Below are 15,766 nucleotides of genomic sequence, written 5' to 3'. Positions count from 1 at the left end.
ATTGCCACCCCATACCTAGGGTATGCCAGCCGCCACCTGTGCACCCAGGGTCCACCTGCTGCCAACTTGCATGCCTGGTGCCACCAGTTTTGTTTTTTGTTTTTGCTGCGACCCCTCTTCACTAGGCTGCCCAATTCTGCCTCTCCTACGGGTCTGGATGAATGTGTTATTTTAACTCCTTGGTTGTTGTACTTCTATACAGTTCAATTTTTGTCAGTTCTGGTGGTTATTTTCTTTCTAAATTGTTGTTGTCCTTATTTTGGTTGTGGGAGGAGGTACAGTGTGTCTACCTACACCTACCCCCACCTTGGCCAGAAGTCCCTGGATTACTTTTCACAACAAGCACGTATTATTCAAGTTAAAAACAAAAATAACAACTCTGAGCCTGGGGCTAGGTACAGAATGCATCATTTCCCAGGTGGCAGAGCAAGGAGGTGTGTTTACAGGAAGCAGGAGCACCACTCCCTCAGGCAGTTAGAACTCTCCTGGGCCTCACACTCTGTGGCGCCGCAACAACAAATGAGCCACCTCTGAAACTCAGCTTCATTCTTGTGCATCAGAAGGAACTGTCCCAGCAGGGTGTAGGCCTATGGGGAGGGGATGGAGCAGAGAGGAAAATGGGAAAGGTTATAATAAACTTGCTCAGATATGCTGTTACTTCCCTAACATGAGGACCCATGTGAAAATTGCAGAAATGGCAGGTAAGATTTGAGGGAGACTGGCAGTCCTGAAAATCCTGAGTGGGAGATGGGGATTTGGGAACAGGCCCTTGGTGAGATGTTAGGCTGAGTTAAATGCCCATTGCTTGAGGCAGGTTTGGAGGCTGTCCAGTTTGGGATGAAGCAAAGTCTGACCTTCTCCACATTAATGAGCAGCACATGAATCACCTGGAATCTTGTTAAAAGGCAGGCTTTGACTCAGTAAGTCTGGGGTGGGAACTGAGAGCCTGCATTTCTAACACACTCCTGGATAAGGGTTCCCCAAGGACAACCTTTTGAGTAGCAACAGCCTAGCATACCTCTGATGCTATCTTAAGGCCTCTGATCTTGTATTTCTCTCTTACACACACACACACACACACACACACACACACACACACACACAGAGTTAGACATGTCCACTCTGCTACCTTCTCAATTATTCTAGCAAAGAGTTTCTAGCCCTTGGCACTGTTGACATTTTGGATAATTGTGTGTTGGGGTAGGGGGTGGTCATCCTGTGCATTATAGGAAGTTTATCAGCATCCCTGGCCTCTAGACTCACTAGATGTCAGCAGCACACCCCCACTCCCCAAACTGTGACACTCATAACCATCTCCAGACATGGCCATGGGACTAGCAGATAAAGGCCATCTTAGCGTCAATTTGCTTCAGTGTGAGAACCCACAGAACCTTGACCTCAGTTTCTGCATCTTTCAAAGGCTAAACACAGTATGCTTTGCCCCATTCCACAAATTGAATTGAGTTCAATGTGAGAACATTAGAATAGTGTAAATTCCTTTATCATCCTGGATACACAGGCCTGTGGATGAAGCAGAAGGCATAAAATACACCCATCTTTCCCTTCTGAAGAGCCTCTGAGTGTGAAAACACTTGTAGAATAAAGATTCTAGGGTTCCTAGTCTATGGCATTCTTAGTTTTCTAACTACTTGCCCCACAATATTTCATTTCCTAGGAAATTTAATCACATTCTTTTTAAAAAAATATTTTATTTATCTTTAGAGGGGAAGGGAAGGACAGGAGAGAAATATCAGTGTACGGTTGCCTCTCATGTGTCCCCTGCTGGGAACTGGCCTGCAGCCTAGGCATGTGCCCTGCCTGGGAATCAAACCATGATCGTCTGGTTCGCAGGCCTGCGCTCAATCCACTGAGCTATACCAGCCAGGGCAATTTAATCACATTCTAATGAGGAGCAATGACCACATGGAGAGAGGGACATTTAAGATCATATGGCCACAGATGGGCCCTGCCACCAAACTGTGAAGTCTGGAGACTTGAAGTCATGTTAAATGTCCACCTCTCAGAGTGGTTTGGGGGCACTCCAGCCTAGAGTGAACAAGAACCAGTGTCCATAGAAGTTCTGAGCCATCTCTAGGAAAACCCACAGACATCTATGTTCAGGTCTACAAAACAAAGAAAACTTCATTTCCACCAAAAGGAAAATATTTTTTAAAAGATAAATTAAATAGAAACTGAATCCCAATCATAAAATATACCTGGATATTGAAGTTTGGGGTTTCTTATTTTGAGTCATTGGCCAGTTGATGAAAAAACAAACAAACCAGGATTTCATGGACATTTTAAAACTGCGATTTTAATCATCTGAAAAAGCAGTATAGTTGATTAGAATGATTTTCTCTTTCTTTATAAGTATAGTTGAATTTTCAGTGATGAATTTTATCTACTGAGATTTTTTAACCGGATGGTTAAAAATTATAATTTATTGAATGTTAATTGAGCAAATTGCTACAGTAGGTGTGGGAAGTACTGATGTGAGTGTAAAAGGATCAAGAGACACTGAACTGTCCAGCCAAGATGAAGGTGTGGGTAGACACACTGTGCCTCCTCACACAACCAAAAGAAGGACAACAAATTTAAAAACAAAAAACAACCAGAACTGACAGATAACTGAACTGTATGGAAGTCCGACAACCAAGGAGTTAAAGAAGAAACATTCATCCAGACTGGGAGGAGGGGTGGAGATGGGCACCCGGATGGAGAGGATTTGTGGCAAGGCAGCTGCTGGAGGGCCGGGGCAGTTGAGGTGGTGGCTTGCAGACTGGGCAGCCCCACATTTGGATGCAGATAAACCAGGATTTTGTATTTCCGGGAGGAACAACAGGGGAACGAGACAGACAGCACAACCCTGGGCTCCAGCCTGGGAAAATAAAGCCTCAAAATCTCTGACTAAAAACATATATGGGGGTTGAGATGGCAGAAGAAACTCCCAGACTCATAAGAGAGTTTGTTGGAGAGACCCATGGGGTCCCAGAAAGTACACAAACTCACCCACCTGGGAATCAGCACCAGAAGGGCTCAATTTGATTGTGGGTAGCAGGAGAAGTGACTGAAATCAGGGAGAGAGCAGAGCAAGCCGCACTGTTCCCTCTCTGACCCCTCTCCTACATACACCCTCACAATGCAGCAATGTGGGCTGCCCTGCCCTGGTGAACACCTAAGGCTCTGCCCCTTACTACATAACAGGTGTGATGAGACAACAATAACAACAACAAAAAACCAACAACAAATGGCCCAAGTGAAAGAACATATCAAAGCTCTAGGAAATATTCAACTAAGTGATGAGGAGATAGTCAAACCAACAGATGGACAGTTCAAAACACTGGTTATGAGGATGCTCCAGGAACTCACTGCATACTTCAACAGCATAAAAGAGACCCAGGCAGCAATGAGGGTTGCATTATTTGAAATAAAAAAAATCTATAGGGAACCAACAGTGATGGGAAGGAAATCAGGACTCAAATCAATGGGTTGGAGCAGAAGGAAGAAACATTCAACCAGAGCAGAATAAAGAAATGAGAATTCAAAAAAATAAAGAGAGGCTTACCAATCTCCTGGACATCTTTAAATGTTCCAACATTTGAATCATAGGGGTTCCAGAAGGAGAAGAACAACAGCAAGAAATTGAAAACTTATTTGAAAAAATAATGAAGAGCTTCCCCAACTGACAAAGGAAATAGACTTCCAGGAAGTCCAGGAAGTTCCAAAAATCCCAAAGAAATTGGATCCAAGGAGGAACACACCAAGGCACATCATAATTACATTAGCCAAAATTAAAGATAAGAAGAGAATCTTAAAAGCAGCAAGAGAAAAGGAGACAGTTACCTACAAAGGAGCTCCCATAAGACTATCAGTTGATTTCTCAAAAGAAGTCTTACTGGAAAGAAAGGGCTGGAAAGAAGTATTGGAGTCATGAAAGGCAAGGACCTACATCCAAGATTACTCTATCCAGCAAAGCTTTCATTTAGAATGGAAGGGCAGATAGAGCTCTTCTCAAATAAGGTCAAGTTCAAGGAGTTCATCATCACCAAGCCCTTAATATATGAAATGTTAAAGGGACGTATCTAAGAAAAATAAGATCAAAACTATGAACAGTAAAATGACAACAAACTCACAGCTAATAACAATTGAACCTAAAAGCAAAAACAAAAATAAACTAAGCAAACAACTAGAATAGGAACGGAATCAGAGAAATGGAGATCACATGGAGGGTTATCATTGGAGGAGTGGGTGGGGGAGTTGGGGGGAAAGAGCGGGGGAAGGTACAGAGAATAAGTAGCATAAATGGTAGGTAGAAAATAGGGGGAGGTTAAGAATAATATAGGAAACCTAGAAGCCAAAGAACTTGCATGTACAACCCATGGACATGAACTAAAGCAAGGAATGCGGGTAGGTGGGTGTGTGCATGATGGAGGGGAATAAAGGGGGAAAAATGGGGCAACTATAATAGCGTAATCAATAAAATATTTTAAGGAATATTATGGGTAAACTGAGGAACTATGAATAAATCATGGAGTTTGGTTCATGAAACTATAACAATATTAGTTCATTAATTGAAACAAATGTACTAATGTAAGGTGCTAGATAGGGGAGACTGGTATGGAAAAATAGAGTAAAAAAGATGGTCTGATAATTTATTAACAATCCCAAATTTTATAGGAGAATACCTTTTGTTTTGTTCTGTCTTAAAAAAAAAGAAGCACAGAGTTTTGTCTAAGGAGAGAGAACACTGATGGTGATGGTGATGGTTAAGTGGCAGTTCTGAATACCTTTGGTGGGCTCCAGGCCCCTGGGACATTTTAATCCTTCTGATTCTCACATGTGTCTGTCCCATCATGTTAAGATTTCTGTTTTCCTCAGTCCCATTTTTTGCACATTTCAACTGTCCACAGTCTGGCCAGGCATCTATGGAGACCTCTGACATTTTGGAGGCCTTGCTGCTGGCATCTGCTGGTCTGATGTTAGAGCCTCCATGTCCCCACTGGTATCAGCAGCCAGGAAGCCAGGGAATGCATGGTACGCAGGGCCAGAGGCAAACTTTCCAGCAATGCTGCAGGAAGAAGGGCCTCATCTTGCAGCTTCCAGAGCCAAATTGCAACCTGATGCCCTCTTCTTCATTTTCTCTCTAGTCTCACACTGTTCCCTGCCATCCATGGGGACGGAAAGTTAGCTTGTTTCACTCTGCTCACAAGGGGAGCAGACACCGCCAGAACCCCACTCGGTTTTTCTGCTAGCTTCAGAAAGCCAGCCCCTAAGCCTGAAGAAGAGAAACTGCCTCTCTCCGTCCTTGGGCCAAAGCTCAGAGAAATCTGTGGGAATGGTGACTTAGAGAAACAGAGACCCTGAGCAGATGTTCCCATGCTCCCACCATCCTGGACAGTAGCAACCTCAAAGCCAGGGACGTTCATTCTTTCTTGTGGCCGCCATGCCCACATGGCTCAACTGTGTCATACTTCCCCTCAAGTCCAAGTCCAGTGAGCAGGTCTGAACAACTCTCAAGTTTGCTGTGCCAGTTTCTCGCTAAACAGTAGCAATATTTGTGTCGGCACCAGTTTCTTTGAGTTTCTTTGTCTGTGACCCAAACAGTCATACTGGGCCCTGCACTCAGAAGGCTAAACTTAGTTTAATGCTCTGCTGCTGCCATTTTGAAATTCTCAATACATTTAAACAAGGGGCTTCACATCTTCATTTTGCACTGGGCTCCACAAATTGGGTAGCTGGTCCTTATCCATGCTAGTTAAAATGTGCATTCTTCACTACCAGACCTGCCTTTTCAAACAGCGATATGGAGGCTGAGCCCTCTCATTCTCAAACTTCTGTATTCCCTCTACCAAACCCCACAGCTCCTCAGCACCTATGGTGAGTGCACTTCATTTCATCACAAGACTTCACTGTGTCATGAACAACCTTTACTCTAACTCAGTGATTTTCAACCTTTTTCATCTCATGGCTAATCACTAAAATTCTGCAGCACACCAAAGAATATATTTTTATACCAATCTGACAAAATAGGCATAATTTTGATTCATTGACACCACTATTGTTGTGTTGGCTGTTATCATTTCTTTATTTGACAGTCTAAGGGAAAAGAGGTCAGTGCCCCTGACTAAATAGTCAGGTATTGCACGCTTTAAAAATTCTTGCAACATGTTGGTTAAAAATCATTGTTCTATGCTGGCTCATAAGCCTTCATAGCCACTGATAGCCAATGACAAACTGGCAAACTGGCAATTTAGACTGGTAAATACAGTTTAAAATTCCCTATTTTTTAGTGTAAATGCTCAATCCAGTGAAGGACTTGCCCCATCTTCTTTCTCTTCCTTGTCTTCCTGTGGCAAATTTATACTAAAAAATTATTTATCTGAAATTTAACTGGGCATCCTTATTTTATCTGGCAATCCTATGCAGGGTAACCCCAGACTTAGGTGATTGCCTTTCTCAGAGCCCGTCTGCCCAGATTCAAATTCTGTCTCTCTTACTTTGAGTGACCTTGAGTGAATCATGTAGCTGCTCTGTGCCTCAGTTTTCCCATCTGTAAAGTGGAGATTAATGTGTCTTATAGGATTTTTAAAATTCTATTATTGTTCAAGCATAGTTGTCTGCATTTCCCCCCCAACATAGCCGTCCCGACCTCCCTCCCCTGATCCCACTTTCTCTTGGCTTTGTCCATGTGTCCTTTATACATGTTCCTAAAAACCCTTCTCCCCCTTTCCCCCCATTATCCCAGTAGTTTTTTGCTGAAGTTTATAGGATTTTCTGTGTACACTATCATGTCATGGGCAAACAAAGACAATTTTGCTTTCCAATTCCAATTTGGATGCCTTTTATTTCTTCTTTTTTTGGTCTGATTGCTGTGTCTAGGACTTCCAGTACTATGTTGAATGAAAGTGGTGAAAACAGACATCCTTGTCTTGTTCCTGATCTTATTAGGAAAGCTTTTAGATTTTGCCCATTGTGTATGATGTTGGCTGTAGGTCTCTTGTATGTGGCCTTTATTATGTTGAGGAATGCTCCCTCTATTCCCACTGTACTAAATGTTTTTATCATAAATGGGTGCTATACCTTATCAAATGCTTTTTCTGTATCTATTGATAAGATCATGTGATTTTTGTTTTTGCTTTTGTTTATGTGATGTATTACATTTATTGACTTATGAATATTGTACCATCCTTGCATCCTTGGGATGAATCCCACTTGATCATGGTGTATTATTTTTTTAACGCATTGCTGGATGCAGTTTGCCAATATTTTGTTGAGATTTTAGTGTCCAGGTTCATCAGCAATATTGGCCTGAAGTTTTCTTTCTTTGTTGTCTCTTTATCTGATTTTGGGATTCGGATGATATTGGCTTCATAGAGTTTGGCTGTCTCCCATCTTCTTGGATATTTTGGAATAGTCTGTGAAGGATAGGGGTCAGCTCAACCTTAAATGTTTTGTAAACTTCTCCTGTGAAATCATTCAGTCCAGGGCTTTTGTGTGGTGGGAATTTTTTTTTTATTACTGCTTCAATTTCCTCAGGTGTTACTGGTCTGTTCAGGCTTTCTGCTTCTTCTTCATTGAGTTTTGGAAGATTATATTTTTCTAGAAATTTGTCCATTTCACCTAGGTTTTCAAATTTCTTGGCATATAGTTGTTTGTAGTACTTTGTTACAATCATTTATATTTCTTTTTAAAGATTTTATTTATTTATCTTTTTAGAGAGGAAAGGAAGGAGAGAAGGAGAGAAATATCAATATATGGTTGCCTTTTGTGAGTCTCCTGCTGGGGACTGGCCTGCAACCCAGACATGTGCCCTGACTGGGAATCGAACTGTGATCGTGTGGTTCGCAGGCCCACACTCAATCCACTGAGCTACACCAACCAGGGCACAATTCTTTACATTTCTGTGTTATCAGCTGTAATCTCTCCTCTTTCATTTCTGATTGTGTTTATTTGGGTCCTCTCTTTTTTTCTTGATGAGTCTGCTTAAAGGCTTTTTGATTTTGTTTATCTTTTCAAGAACAAGCTTCTGGATTTAATGATCCTTAGAATTGTGCTTTTAGTCTTTATGTCATTTAATTCTACTCTGATCTTGGTTATTTCCTTCCTTCTACTTGCTCTGGGCTGTCTTTTTTGTTGTTCCTTGAGTTCTTGTAGGCTGGGGTTAGGTTGTTTATTTGAAGAGTTTCTATCTTTTTTAGGTAGGCCTATATCACTATGAACTTCCCTCTCAGGACTGCCTTTGCTGCGTCTGTAAGTTTTGGATTGTTGTGTGTTCATTTTCATTTGTTTCCAGAAACCTTTTGATTTCTTCCTTGCTGTCATTCTTGACCCATTCATTGTTTAATAGCATGCATGCTATTCAATCTCTATGAGTTTGAGTGTTTGGGTTTCTTTTCCTTGAGGTTGGTTTCTAGTTTCAGTCCCTTGTGGTCAGAGAAGATGCTTTATGTGATTTCAATTTTGTTGAATTTGTTGAGGCTTGTTTAGTGTCCTATCATGTGGTCTATCTTTGAAAATGTTCCATGTGCAACCTAATCAACAAAACAAACAAACAAGAAAAATATAACCAAAGACATTCATATTGAGAACAGGCTGACAGTGACCAGAGGGGAGAGGGAAGGGAATTTCAGGGGTAAAGGGGAAGGGTTTGCAGGAACAAGTATAAAGAACACATGGACAATAACAAGGAGGGTGGAAACAGGAGGGAGGTAGGGAGGGCTGGGTGGGGGTGGGCTGGGATGGGGATGAAAGGCGGAAAACTGTACTTAAACAACAATTAAAGTAAAAAAATTAATTAAAAATATTCCATGTGCATTTGAAAAGAATGTGTGTTTTGCTTCTTTGAAATGTTCTATATACATAAGTTAACTGCATTTGATCTAGGACATTGTTCACTGCTGCAATATCTTTGCTGATATTTTGTTTGGAAGATCTATCCATTTTTGACAGTGGGGTGTTAAAATCCCCTACAATAATTGTGTTGCTGTCAGTATCTTTCTCAAAGTCTTCCAAGATTTTCCTTTTGTATTTGGGTGCTCCTATGTTTGGTGTATATATATTTACAATGTTTATGTCTTCTTGATGGATTTTTTTCCTTGAGTATATGAAGTAACCTACTGGGTCTTTTTTATGGACCTTGTTTTGAAGTCTATTTTGTCTGATATGAGGATTGTTACTCTGAATTTTTTTTCTGTCCGTTTACTCAGAATATTTTTTTCCGACACTTCATTTTCAGTCTGTGTAGGTCTTTTGCTCTGAGGTGGGTCTTTTGTAGGCAGCATATGTGTGGGTCATGATTTCTTATCCATTCAGGTATTCTATGTCTTTTGATTGGAGCATTTAATTATAGAATTTTTATGATGGTTAAATGAAATAAATATGTGTGATGCACTTAGAACAGTGCCTGACATGTAGCAAACTTCCTGTTCTAGTTTTGTTATTAGAAGAGATTTGGGGAGCAGGTGGAACCCAGAGCATTTATTCTGCTCTGACCTTCCAAGCATCTTTCAGGAAAAAAAAAATTAGGCTCAAGAATATGACTTTTTAGTGTCCTCAAAGAGCCAAACCAGAGTCTCTGGAATGTTGGAAGAACTCCAGATTATTCTCAGAGTAATGCATCTTCCCTCATGGGGCACTGCCCACTAACTATGAATTTAGCAAGTGCCTAGAAAGTCACTCACTCCTGGGAGGGATTTTCACAGGGAGTGGGAGAGGACAAAGAACATAGAACCAAACTCTGCCTCAGAGGAGGTGTGAAAGTACACCAAAGGCAAGCTGTGCCTCTAACTTATTGAGTATGTTCCTCAGTTCACACATAGAAAAAATAGTCAACAGTATGGATGTCATAGCAAGGGGTCCCACTGACTACTCAAAGTTTTCAGAAACAGATGCCTGTTGGGCTGGGATAGGTGAGTAAATGAAGACTTACTTCCCAGAGAAGGCATGTTGTGAGGACAGCCTTGAAGTAGTTGGGAATCCATTTTGAAAGAGCCTCAAATCATGAGGGAGGTCATATATATGTTTGTGCATCATGGACAGTCTGGCTAGAGTATCGGGATAAGTGGATGGAAGGACGGAAGAATATGAGATGGAGCTAGAGATAGGCTGTGGAAAGTCTTAAGCATTTTGTGCATAATGTATTTTCCTTTCTTAGTAATTCCTTTCTGCCTTGCAGCCCTTCTGACATTAAATTTAAACCAGTGCTGTCCAGGAGAAACCTAATGTGAGCTACCCACATATATAATTTTTGATGTTGCAGTAGCCACATAAAAGGGGAATAGAAACAGATGACATTAGTTTTAATAATGTCTTATTTTCTCTCATATTTCTAAAATATTATCATTTCAACATGTAGTCAATAGTATTATAATAAAAAATATTGATGAGATAGTTTGAATTTTTTGTTTTGTCTTTAAAATTGTTGTCTGAATTTTATATTTTGAGCACATCTCAATTCAGACAGATGCGCACCAGTACAAGCATCCAATGGCCACAGTGTAGGGTTCTCAGGCCAAAGCTGACTGCCCCAGGGAAGGGCAGGCATGACATCACCCAGAGAGAATACAGCCACATGTTTGACTTTTGGGCTTCTGAGGAGACTGGTGTGAATCCACTGCAGGAGGTCTGCACTCCAGTGTCCTGGTGTCTTGGGAGACAAGACAAGATGGCCAGACAAGCAGTGCTGAGGGTAACCTCTTGTTCTGCATCTCACCAGGTCCTCAGGGTATGGAAAGAGCCAGTGCCCATGAGACAAGGCCAAGAAAGCTGTTGTGACTACAGCCCTAACTCTGGTAGCAAGTGTATGGATGCCCGAAACTTTCTCAGTCATGCATTCTTTTGTCTTAAATGGGCTTATCACTCAACCTACAATCGTCATTAAAAACACTGTTAAGCTGGAAAAGGCAAAACTACAGGGACAGAAAACGAATCAGTGGTGACCAGGGATTGAGAAAGGGAAATAGGAAGATCATGGTGGTGCATTTTGGAGTGATGGAATTGTTTTCTGTCTTGATTGTAGTAGTGGCTACATGAGTGCATGTACCTGTCAAAACTTGAAGATGTGTGTACTAAAAAGTTGAAATTTACTGTATGTAAGTAAAATTATTTTTAAAATGATGAATATGGTTGACCAATAACAAATTCTCACAATTGTGGAAACACTCAATCAATGCCAGTAGAAACCAGAATACTGGTTACCTCTGGGAGTGGGGGGTGGCATTGATCTGGAAGAGGCACAAGAGAACTAGCTAGAATTCTGGAGGTGTCTGGCCATTGGATCCAGATAGTGGGTCCATGGATATAAAAATATCTGTCAAAATTCACTGAGCCAAACCCTTCATTACACCACAATGAAAAGTAAAAGAGACAATCATTTCTTTAAAAGAATTTTTAATTTAAAGTGTCTCCCTTGGCCAGACTTACCTACTTTATTACATGCCTGGGAGTGGTCCTATTTCCTTTATCTGAGAGGAAAGAATCAAATATATCTCAATCATGCAACTCCAACTTCCTAGCAACACCACCTATTGGATACTAAATTGGCTGCTAGATTGGGGTGATATTCAGAATATTTAACATCTGGTGCCAGGCTGTGTGTCAATCAGAAAACCACAGACCCAGTAGTTTAGATGCCTCCTGGAACCAGCTGCACACTATGCCAGTGCAGACCAAACTGATTATCAGCCATGCACGCAGCAGAGTGCATGGTTCCCAGCAAAGTTCCCAGCTTTGTTGGGTGTTTCTGCACTATCTTCCTGCCTGGGAGTGTACACTGATGTTGAAAACTGAAGGGAGTAAGCAACAGTAGTTCTGTTGTTGGTTCCTTCTTGACAGAGTGTGCAAGGCTCTGTATAAATTTCCATCCACCTCTGTATGTGCTCACTTTCTTTGGGTGCTTATTGGGATCATCTCCCATTTAGGAGAGAATCTCCCATCTTCTCCTAAAGTTCTAAGCAGCCTTATAATAGCACCATAGAAACAATTACATGGAAAAGAATGTTCAGATTCCACTAGATAACCTTGAGGCCATACTTGGGCTGTGAGTGACATCTATAAACTCACATCCTGTTACTGTGGTGTAGAACCCAGGCTGCTATTACACCACCTGCTACCACCAGGTTGGTGTCTTGAAGAGGCAAGTGAGACCCCACAGGTGTTTTCATGGGGATGGGGAGTGTACCCAAATCATCGATCCTAACAGTTCAGCCCCAGACTCGGGTGCTGGCTCACCTCTGTTGACCCATGGGTGATTGAACACCAAGTAAGTCATGCTTGACTCAGCTGCTCTGAGCCAAAGAGATTCAATTTTCCCATCACCCACTGGCCCTTGAGGCTGCCCAAGCATGTGGGATCATGATCACAGAAGCACTTGCCACCCTGCCAAGTGGCAGCTTTGCTCTCTTATAGGCACTTACAGGGACATGTGGCAGTGGCTGCCATCTCACAGGACCAGGGGAAGGGAGTTAGGGAAGAGAAGTTGGAGAAATAAGATAAATGAAATTACCTTGTTGAAACCTTTGGTGACCAAATTGATTGCAAGTTCATGGCTGACCCCATCTACCCAGACAACATCCTTTTCTCCGATGGGTTCAGAGAGGAAAGCTCTCAACCTGGGAGACATGTGATCCATTTTCTGCAATAGCAGTGGAGGAAAATGGTTAAGAAGTATCTGGCTGCTCACAGTGTGAATGGACATTGGGGAACTCCCTCAGCCTACTGGGGGACTGGGTGGAACAAATGACAGGTTTCATTTCATCTCCCAAATTTACTGGGGACTTTCAGTTGCCAGGTGCCGTGCCCAGCCCTGAAGGCCTTTACACATCTATTTCCATATCTATTTCTTAGTCTGAATGGAGCAAGAGATATCTAGTGATGGCCACAAATGAGTCCAATAAAATCCCACAGAAAGGGTGTGTTTAATACTAAGAACTGCAATAATCCTTTCAACTCCTTCCATCTTAAATGCTCAAAGAAATATCACTTCTCTTAGCTAATTACCCTACTTTCTCTATCATCCACACTCTATAATAGTTGTTTGATTATAAGTAATAGAAAACTATTAAACTGGATCAAATATTAAAGAAGACAATATAACAAAACCCAAGGGTAAAGGTAGCTAAGGTACAATCAGGTCACAGCTTCATTTCTCTGATTCTTTGCATTTTTCCTTGTGCTTGCTTNCAACTCCTTCCATCTTAAATGCTCAAAGAAATATCACTTCTCTTAGCTAATTACCCTACTTTCTCTATCATCCACACTCTATAATAATTGTTTGATTATAAGTAATAGAAAACTATTAAACTGGATCAAATATTAAAGAAGACAATATAACAAAAGCCCAAGGGTAAAGGTAGCTAAGGTACAATCAGGTCACAGCTTCATTTCTCTGATTCTTTGCATTTTTCCTTGTGCTTGCTTCAGTCTTGGTTATTTCCCCTCATGGAGGTGAAATGGCTACTCCAGCACTTATATTCCCCAGCAATGGCACCCCCCAAAAAGAGAGAGAACATGTCTCTGAAGAGTTCCAAGCAGAGCCTCATTCAGTCTCAAAGGTCTTCATGGAGTCCCTATGTAAGCTTAATGTTATCTGTACACCCCAGTCCTAGATGTGGGACTGCAGTTGGCTTTCTCTAAGCCACATGTGAGCTGTGAGTTCAAGCATAGTTACCTAAACAAAATCAGGATTATTATTCAGAATTGGGCAGATGTAACCATAACATCCCACTAAGATCTATCCTTTTGTTGAACTAATATTCATACACTCTCCTTCCATTGCATAGTTATCAGAAATACCCACACTTGGCTAAAAAGATTCATCCCCTTCCCCAAAGGGTGAAGTTTTAATATTCAGCCAGTTACTGGTTGATTCAATTCAAGTTCATATTTTCTGAAAGATGCATCATACTCTCAGTCATGTCTGAAAGTAGCTACTCGTGGAATGGTAACCTATGAACTAAATTCTGAAGTTCACCACCATCAGCATAGTCAGCAATACCTAGAAAAACCTAAGATACCTACAATACGCATTTCCAGAATGGGAATTCTTCATTGGAGAAGGGAAGAATGGGAAACACATTCAGTTTTTGTTGGTTGATAGTACATGCAATATTGAGGAAATAATGAGGATTCCTTGTCCTGGTGGTAAAGCAAGTTCCTCAGTCAAACAAGACAGCAGTGCCCAGATCTAGGTTTCAGTGTCTCTCCTCTGTCTACAGCCTTGTTAAAATCTGAGTGGGCATGGGCTTGATGCTTTCCAAGCAGAGTCACTCTGTTTTGACACAGAGTCACTCTGTTTTGACACAGAGTCACTGTGTCTCTCACTTCTTTCTGGTACAAGATTAGAGATTGTCCTGAGCCATGGGCAATCTCAGAACATATTTGGCGACTTTCTTTGACAATTCAGCTCCCTTAAGAATTGAATGGGTTTAGCCCTGACTGGTGTAGCTCAGTGGATTGAGCATGGGCTGTGAACCAAAGGGTCACTGGTTCGGTTCCTGGTCAGGGCACATGCCTAGGTTGCAGGCCAGGTTCCCAGTGCGGGCCACGTGAGGGCAACCAAACACTGATGTTTCTCTCCCTTTTTTTCTCCTTCCTTTCTCCTCTTTCTAAAAAGAAAGAAATAACATTAAAAACAAGAATTGAATGGGTTTCTTCTATTCAAGTTCATGGGCTTGTAGTTTGAGCTGAGAGACTGACCTCAGTATCTTTAATCTAGCAACTGGCCTCTGTGCCTTGCCCACTACCCTGGTCCTTAGATTAGTGGCATCTTTCTTCATCTCTGAAGTGGGGAAGTAAACCAAATGTGCTCCTTGCCCCGCAGCTGTATCCCAGCTGCATCTTCACAAATAAGTCAATTATCCCTTTTATCAAGTTTGACATCTTTAAGACAAGATACTCAGAGGAGACATGGGAATTGGAACATGGTTTTCTGGGGCTCCAGTCATTTTCTTTTGCTAAGTCACCCAACTTGTGTCCTATGTTCTAACTTTAGCCAGAAAAAACAGCTTTCCAACCCAGCAGGACTTGCTCATCAATGTCCAGTCACTTAGATTGCAGGCCACAGGCAGAAAGGCCCTCTCTTAGCAAAGCTGTATTTTCATCCCTGTCCACTCTCAAATGGGCCACCTTCCTCCTAAATGTGAGTTTTAGATTCTAGAACCTTAATGAAGACTACCAGAAGTAGTCAACATCCTGAATATTTCCCATTAGCTCTCCAGATGTTACATCTCCATTTTGGATGGTCTGTATCCCAGGATACAACAGTCCCACCACACCAGCCATTTTGCTAGACCAGGGTCTCTGTCTTCCTAGTTTGATTAAAGACACCTTGCTGTACTCTGCATGAACATTTTTTCTCTGCTAACCCACATTTAAGGTTTACTTATTGTCACATCCTCTAAGTTTATGATACAAGAAACTGAAAATCCATTTCAAAGTAGCTTACACAGTAGGGGGCTTTAATAGGATAAGCTTCTCAAAAGTCCAAGGGTGAATCACATGAGGTTTCATCAAGACCCCAGCTTGATTTCCCTGCAACACTGTTGACTCAGCCTTTCTTTACATATTAGCTCAATCCTCAGCTTGACTCTTCATGGAAATAACAGAGCTGCAGCAGGGCCAGTCATGGCTTTTGCAAGCTACAACACCCCTAAAGAAAAACACTTTTTTCTTAGAAGCCACCAACAAATGCCTTATTCAGTCCAAATCACCATATGCCAGGCTCTAAAACATTATCTATGACCTAATATGAGTGTCCTACCTCTGGTTC

General features: G+C 41.6%; 1 protein-coding gene across 1 annotated transcript; it reads right to left on the bottom strand.

The window, feature by feature from the left end:
• Positions 1–440: 440 nt before the first annotated feature.
• Positions 441–12,628, bottom strand: BANF2 (BANF family member 2). The gene is made up of 2 exons (XM_037043117.1): positions 12,503–12,628; positions 441–587 (listed from the first exon to the last, which is right to left on the bottom strand). Exons 1-2 carry the CDS (start codon positions 12,626–12,628, stop codon positions 441–443), a joined length of 273 nt encoding a protein of 90 aa, XP_036899012.1.
• Between the last annotated feature and the right edge of the window lie 3,138 nt (positions 12,629–15,766).

Source organism: Sturnira hondurensis, unplaced genomic scaffold (genome assembly GCF_014824575.4).
Source record: "Sturnira hondurensis isolate 20B ecotype Veracruz unplaced genomic scaffold, ASM1482457v3 Scaffold0003874, whole genome shotgun sequence".
NCBI classification, from domain to species: Eukaryota; Metazoa; Chordata; class Mammalia; order Chiroptera; family Phyllostomidae; genus Sturnira; species Sturnira hondurensis.
The sequence above is the reverse complement of the archived record's forward strand: the minus strand, read 5'-3'. Positions and strand labels throughout refer to the sequence as shown.

Bases quoted from the DNA above. Each gene is read 5' to 3' on its own strand.
- BANF2 (XM_037043117.1), bottom strand. From the start codon at position 12,628: ATGGATCACATGTCTCCCAGGTTGAGAGCTTTCCTCTCTGAACCCATC. The intron at 588-12,502 runs GTAATTTCATTT...CCCTCCCCATAG, and splicing joins TCACCAAAGGTTTCAACAAG to GCCTACACCCTGCTGGGACA.